Below are 8,036 nucleotides of genomic sequence, written 5' to 3'. Positions count from 1 at the left end.
ATGTTTTCCTTTGTCATACAGCGAAAGATTTGAAAAGAACACGAAAACAAAACACTTTGGTGATAACCTAGCTAAGGTTGTATGAAAAGATAGTGGTTAATCAAAGCTGATTCTATCCCACCATCTTACTTACATCAGACAATGTTCTGACATGAGGCCTCAACCAGTTCTTCCATGAATATCACACCCACATCTGTACTCCAGCTCAAGGTGAAGCTCATATGGAAGCCAGGCACCTGACATGCCTTACAGACTTCTAAAGCAGACATAAATCAATCCAGGCCTTTCAACATTTCTGCACAGATTAAACAAGCACTTAAGACATGCTTCTTTACATCATTAACATACAAAATTTTATTCTGCACATTAACAGTATCGTATCAATTATAACCCACGTTCACAGTATAAATTTTCTGACAGGAATCTGCAACACCAGCTGCTGTATTGGAAATCCTAAGGAAAGCAACTTATCTTAGCTGCTCGGGAAACTTGAAGATAAAGTGCAAAACCACAATGCAATTCTGACAGATGTGCCCTAGCCAGTGAAAGATAAAGCTGAGTTCTTACAACTACCAGATATGCATTCATTGCACATGACAGAACAGTGACCTGATCTAGGTTTCCAGGCTTTCCCACTACCAGGCATGGGTGACAGTGAACAACTTCACACTACTTTAAAGGTTAAAATAAAAACCAAACCAACACAGAGTTTACAAATAAAACAGAGCTTTGACTGTAATACCTGAAGTGCAGCACTACACCAGGTATCGTTACCCAATAAAGGTTTTAGGACAAACTGATGAAGACAAATGCTCATTTCACAGCTTCTTTGATTTTAATGTCAAGGTGTCAGTTAGCAGGACATGTTTGGGATCCAAGTCATAATAAATGCATATATTTTTACCTGTACCTGCAGAACAAAGTACATAAACAGTGCCATCATTTAGCTGATAAGACTGCCAGCTGTTCCTCACTCCAAAACAATAAAAACCCTCAGTTTTATTAACTAGTTCCAGTTCACAGAAAGTAAACCAAGCTTAATATGTCTCTCCTTACAGCCACTGTACAGTTTTCCCCAGTACCAAACGCTACTTTCAAACCAAGCACTACAAGCTGTGACTTTTTCCTGCCTTTTATCTAATTATTTCTCATTATGCCCTTTGGAACAAGGACTTAAGCTTACATCATTCATTTTAATTCCAAGATGCAAATCCAATCACTACATTCAGTGAGGCAGGCTGCCTCCTTCCTCACTGCTCTCTTCTGCCATCCAGTTTAGCACACTATAGTTAGAAACTCTTGTTACTTGTTAAATGAGTTGTAAAGAACAGTTTTATCATGTTACTGAGCTCAGCTTGCTAGTAAGCACACAGTGTCTCAAACAAAACCATCCTGCACAGCAGGATTAAGGACCTTGTCCTGCTTACAGCTTTATGCAATCATGAAATTAACATACATTCCATAGAATTCATTTTTACTTAATATTCTCCCTCACGCTTTTGTATTATTTCATTATAACCAGTACTTCAATCACAGAACACTTCCACATACCAGTATGCAGGACTGTTTTAGAGGACAGCAGGTATCTAATGTTCTTTTCTAGATCATTTAAACAAGCAAACAGTTTCCAAGACCCACCTGATGTACTCTGCTTAAAGCAGTTACCTCAGATGAGCTAAAATGCACCAAATTACTGTGGAAGAAAGCCTGACCACATTTCTTCATAGATGAAAAATTAATCCTGCAGTAATTGTGCTCCTTCAGTGTCCAGTGATCCTCTTGCAACAGGCTTCTGCAGCTTTACAAATTGCTTCATCTAGGAATTCACTCCATAAAGACTTCACGTATTTCAAAACAAAATGAAGATGCACTTCAAAGGGAAATGCACAATACTGTTGGAAATTGCCAAACACACCCATGAAATCACACAGACAAGATTTCACTCTGTCAATCAGTAGTTCTTTATCATCAATACAGCAACGTTTTTCAATTCAGGCCCCACATGACTTAAGCCCCTGGCAAAAGCTGCCTTATGGCATAAGAACAACATCACTTTTAGAAGACTTTTTTCTCCTGCTCCTTCCCAAAAGGGTACCCAATATAAAAAAAAACCTGTCAATACTTAAATGTAAATATATGCAGGGATGGGTGAAGTTAAGAGTAATCTCCTCGAAACCACAGAATAGTAACAAATAGCATTAACTTACCATCAACAAAAAGATTAAGAAGTTGGATTTTGTTTCTATGAAAAAACAAAACACACCTCACTTCTGAGGTTCTTTATTACTTTGTCAAAGACATTTTAATAGAGTTATTCTGGTATTCTGATCTAGTGTCCAATCCCAGCCAAAAACCTCCCTCGTAAGGAAAACCCCTTATTTTGTACTGATTTGGACTGCCAACTGGCTTCAATTTTTCAATTTAATGAACACTCTGCAGTTCTAAGATGAGTTACGCTTTTCTGTTCACATACAAAAAGACGGTCTAATAGATGTAAACTATTTATTGAATATTTGCCACCAATATTGTTAAATACATCATCTCGCAGTTTTCCGCTTTCAAGTTAAAATGTCAGAAACAGAACACCAAATATTTACAATTCTTATAAGGAATGTTACATAATGACACATTAAGGCGTAAATTCTTTTGGCTTATAATTCTGAAAAGAATGATAATAGCAAAAAGTGATGCAAAATCTTCATCGTGAGATTATGATTAAGCTACAATGTTTTACAAAAATATGGTGTAAGATGGCAATAATCCCATTCAAAATCCTGCATTAGGCCCCTCAAGAGAGGCTGATAATTTATACAGTCAAAACTTTAAAATTTACATATAAAGGTACCCTATCCACCATTGAAAAGTACAACTCTCAACATATACAGTTTTCAGGCCACAGTTTTGAAGGTCTGGAGTATCAAGTTGGTTTGATGAATTAGTCGGTTGGCACTAATGAACACATTTATTGCCCTGTTAGAAAAACAAAGATCGTGTTTTAGTCACTTCTCAAAGAATGCCATAATAAATAGAGTTCATTCTGGATAACTAAGCATATTAGCATCTAGGGAAAGTGAAAGCATCTTGATGTATTAGCATACTATGATGTACCTGAAGCTTACAACTGGCAAGCACTTGTGTGCATAGCTATTTCTAAGAAGTCCATTGGCAGGAACTTGAAAAAGCTTCAGTTCTTGATTACACAGTTCTAGGGTCTTAAGTAACAAAGGAAGTGCAGAGCAGACATCATTACATCTGTTCTTTTCATAGGTGAACATGATAATTTCAGAATTAGAAACTTTTTACTCAAGTACTGAGCATGCAGGCACATGGAAGCAACTTATTTCAAACACATGGGGTCACTGAGCTTTCCAACTCGATGACACCTGTAAGAGTGGCTATTTTATTTAGTGCTCTTCCTTCCTCATACGAACAGGGTATCTTAATCTTAGCCCACACACTGTTCAAACAGATGCAAATTACTTTTTATTCCACAAGGAACACAGACATTACCTGAAATTTTCTGCAATACTGATCAGACCTGAGGCACTGTAAAGCTTACATCTACAACACACAGAGCACAGCATTTGCTTCACATCAGGCTGAATAAAGCTGGTCTTTGTCAGCATGTACAGGGTAAATGCATAACACAGTTCTTGCCCCATTTTGTCTTACTTTCCCCCCAGGCACACCAGTTAGGCAAACAAGACCTTTTCACTGTGTATAAGCTTAGTACAAAAAGACACTTACTTTCCATCTTTAAAATAGGTTTTCAGAGTATCGCTGAAACTTTTGGAGTATTTTACAAACTCTTTCTTTTGGTGCTCAAGTGCCTAAGAAAAGAAAAACACCAAGTCTAAGCTGAGATGCTGCTGAGTACATTCTATTGAAGAGAGAAGTATGTGAGCATTATGTAGAGAAAGGAATAGGTTTACTGTGGTGATGGGTTGTTCTTTTTCTGTGCGTTTTCTTTTTTCAACTAGTCTTCCTTCAAAACTGTAGAGAATTACCACTGTCACTGACCAGTTGTGCTCTCCTACTCAGCCTCTGATCAAAACAATATACTTCCTCTTCTCTTATTAGAAATATTGTATCAAAAAGTTATTCCACATACCCTCCGGTTCTGGTATTGGTATTTCTTGAAGACATTGTTTACTGTGTCAAGAAGTTCCTTTATTGCACTGGCGATGTCCCTGTTTGACAATGAAAAGCATTGTAATATCCACAAGCTATTCAACTCAGAGAAATTTAATCCTCTTTTAACAGTGGCACAGAAGGAATTTCAGATAGGATGTAGAGAAATCAAACACTAAAAAAAGTGACATGAACTGAACTTGCTAATTAGTAATTTCAACTACCATCTACTAACATGAGGATCTTTAATAAATGTTAAGCTGTTTTCACTTCTACTGAGAAACTACTGAGAAAGAGTATGAGAAACTCTTCCACTGGGAACAATTTTGCCAGCATCTCCCACAGGATTTGAGCATTCAGTTCTCAATGCAAAGTCAGGCCTCAAACTCCATAAAGATATAAAATATTGTACTTACTTGATTGTCTGAAGAAACCTCACTCTGTCATTGATCTCATCTGGAATCTTACTAAGAATCTGTTTAAGTGCTCGTGCCTTTTCATTCAGATCTTGGAATTCTGGTTCTGGTCTTTCAATCATATACTCTAATAAGGGAGATATATGAAAAATGCCATTAGTTCTTCATCCCAAAGTTCCCACTGACAGCTTAAGTAAAACATCACTTCACAATATGCACTGGCATTGCTATGATGGATTTCAAGGTATCAACAGAAGCAGCTGAACAATAACTTTTCTTACTGAAAATTGGAGAAAGAATAGAGCCCCATTTTTATTTCCAAATAATGCTGACAACGTTACAATAACCAAACAGTGTTAAAAGAATTTTAAGCCTATTGTATGTTGCTTCCCTGTCAGCATAACTGATGCTTTCAATTTGAATTGAGCTGCAAAAGGTGAACTTCCCACACAAACAGTTCAAAGCATGCACTTTTTTTTTTTCCTCTTAGTCAAGAACATGTCTGGGGAGTTGAGGTGGTGGGACTTTGTTTCTTCAATCTCTCCAAAACAGGTGTTCAGAGAAATAGCTGTTCCTACTCTTCAGCATGGCTGAAAAAGAATCTACTAAGACAAACAAAAACCTGTTCTGAAAAGAGGCAGGGCAATGCATGTTCTCGTTTGGAGTACAATGGAGAAACCCCTTATGCAACATGAGACAAGATATTACCTTCTACATCATCTGCTGCCATACGTAGGAGAGACTCTGTAAAGTTCACATCCACACTTTTTTTCTCCAGAATTTTCATAATAATGTCCTGTGTGAGGCCTGGATTTTCTTTTTCAGCCTGCATTGTAAGAAAACACTCTTAAAAATGCTCTGGAAATGCAACCATAATATTGCAAGCACAAAAGCAGATTTTAATGCAACTTGCTTCATACACCAGAGAGTTTGCTAGAAAATTTTCTATATTTTTTCTTAGGTTACATCAGTGGTTTTATATGAATGACTTTATCAATAAACCCTTCTTCTCATTACAAAACTCTTCTTACTCAAGTTGACAGAAACTACTTTATGCTGTTGCACTCCTGTACTGTAACATTAGCAGTATTCACAGTACCTGTTTTGCTATCACAGAAGTATGCTATGCTGAACAAGAATGAGAGTGTGTGTGTTTTGAGGTAGAACTACCACTTCCAGCAATCTCAGTTTCTCTGTTATTTGTATTCAGCTTAGCTCCTCAGCACTATCTGCAAAGAACATTTAACTTGGAAGAGCTCTAATTGAGAACTGAGACTGCTCAGGCACACTAAGTGGAGAAACAGAAAAGCACAGCTTGCTTGTAAAGCTCAGTGTATCTTGCATGTATGTTTATTGTTGTTTTTGCTAAAAGCCCAAAAGATAGCTACTAAATGTATTATGGAATCATACTTAAATCTTCATTCTTTAAGAATATATTAAATTAAAAGAAGCATTTCTTCAATTTCCTGCTAGATCTAAGTAAATGGAAATACCAAATACCAAACTTATCTTTCATCCACAAAAAAAAGCCCCTATTGATCTTATAAAGTTTTCCAAGCCTGATACATTCCTAGTTCTTCTGAGCACTTATCATACATTATCTGGTCCTATTAACACTGGATTTGTTACCTCTATTGTTTCATCCTCACTGATTTATGCCACCTTAAAGCTTTCATGCAATGTAGACAAAGCAAGATTGTTTAAAATTGCTCAGCATACTTAAATCATTCTGATCACTAACGTGTGCACATGTTCCAGACTTGCAGTCCATGCAATTGTACACTCATTGTTATTGAATATTACTGGTCATAAAGGATGCATCCCTCAAAAAACGGTAATACAAGGCAGTTCTTTAAAGTTTCAACATATGTTGTTTAACTTTTAAATGCCCATTCTTCAATACAAATTACTTCTCACCTTAATAAAAGCTGCTCTCAGTGTCTGAGCTGCAGATAGATTTACTCTTTCTAGCTGCAATAGAAGTTTAGAATTATTAGCAATTTCAATGTTACCAGAACAGATCAAGCAAAATACTTAGGCCCTGCCTTATATGTCCCAGTGAAAGAAAGGTACTGACAGAGGAAAAAAGACTGATCTCATCTGAGGGATAAACAATATGAAGTATGATCCAAACAAACAGCACTGGATATGCTTTGTTTTTATTCAGCTAGCAGCAGAAATCTGATGGAAGACTTCTGAGAACATCTCGTCCATCTCTGATACTTGCAGAAATGGAAATATTCCAGTCAATTACAGCCATTAGCAGTAGAAATATAAATGTATCAGGCTGTTCACAGCTACGTGCTACACCGTGCATCACTTCTTGTCACATAAAGCTACGTCAGATCTGGGAACATTAGAGCTGAAACACCTCTGAAAGCAGCCTCCCAAAAATTTGGGTGTGCATTTACAGGGATGAAGGGAAAAAAGAACACCAAAACGATCCTTTCATAAGGATCCGCATGGTCAAGTAAAGTCTTTCTTACCTGCATTTTTGCTAATATCCTCAGCAAAGCCTAATTAAAACAATATCTGGGCCAACATACATAGTAACTTTTGAGAAGCTTGAACCTGCATTTATTTGAAAGAAGGGTGAAACAATGCACAGAAATAAAGTGGTGCTAAGAAGTTCTCTCTGTCAAGGTAAGCAACCTGTTACTGCCATCAGATGTCCTAACACGAAGGGATTACTAGATTCTGAAGCAAAAGCACACAGCTTACCTCATTAAAGACAGGGTACATAACAGCATAGAGTGGCATGGAAACCATAGAAGTGGTCTCTGCTTCATTCTTCATCTCTTCCATTGTCATCCTCATTCAAAGTCCCACTTCTCAAGAAAAATGCTATAGAAGCAAAAGACTCCTCATTCACTGAAATGTTTCTTCTTTCTCCTCGTCGTGCAGGAATATTTGAAGAACTTGAGAAAAGTTGTCCTTGTGTTGAGAGGAAAAAAACCAACAAGTAGTTATAAATGCTAATGACTGATTAGTGCTCAAATAGAAAAAAAACAAACACAGAACAACATCAGTTCCTGCCCAGAGTGTGGGAATTATGAGTTTAAGCAAGTATAGAATGGCTGCCTCATGCCATTTTAAACTCCCAATTCTAATTTATCAAACAAGCAGGTATTTTATAGGAACATGCTGCCACAAAATCTTCACTGCAAGTTCCTATGTAGTTCATTTCCCTACAAGTGATTTCACTCAATACACAATACAAAAATTGTGAATGCTGTATCTTTGTTCTTATATAAGCACAAGTCTTAAGTCATCTTTCCACTCAGGGTGTGTCAACAGTTATGTTAACTGAATGGAAAATTATTGTTCCAGTCACTGAACCTTGGTTTTGGAAGTTCTCCACCCAGTCCAGCTCATCGTGCCCAAGATAGTGCAATCATTGCTCAGACACAGAAATTAAGAGGGGCAAAAAAGGAAGATGGCTGCCCCATGGTTCATAAGAAATCCTTGTGGCAGACAGCTAGATTTGGT

At 37.1% G+C, this 8,036-nt stretch overlaps 1 protein-coding gene across 1 annotated transcript; it reads right to left on the bottom strand.

The window, feature by feature from the left end:
* Positions 1 to 2,888: 2,888 nt before the first annotated feature.
* PDCD10 (programmed cell death 10) lies at positions 2,889 to 7,364 on the bottom strand (the record flags this gene model as incomplete). The annotated part of the gene is made up of 7 exons (XM_079539462.1): positions 2,889 to 2,970; positions 3,748 to 3,830; positions 4,112 to 4,190; positions 4,548 to 4,674; positions 5,256 to 5,373; positions 6,465 to 6,518; positions 7,269 to 7,364. The coding sequence occupies 7 exons, from the start codon at positions 7,362 to 7,364 to the stop codon at positions 2,889 to 2,891; spliced, it is 639 nt and encodes a 212-aa protein (XP_079395588.1).
* Between the last annotated feature and the right edge of the window lie 672 nt (positions 7,365 to 8,036).

Source organism: Tetrao urogallus (genome assembly GCF_951394365.1).
Source record: "Tetrao urogallus genome assembly, chromosome: 9".
NCBI classification, from domain to species: domain Eukaryota; kingdom Metazoa; phylum Chordata; class Aves; order Galliformes; family Phasianidae; genus Tetrao; species Tetrao urogallus.
This window is presented reverse-complemented; position numbering and strand designations above follow the sequence as displayed.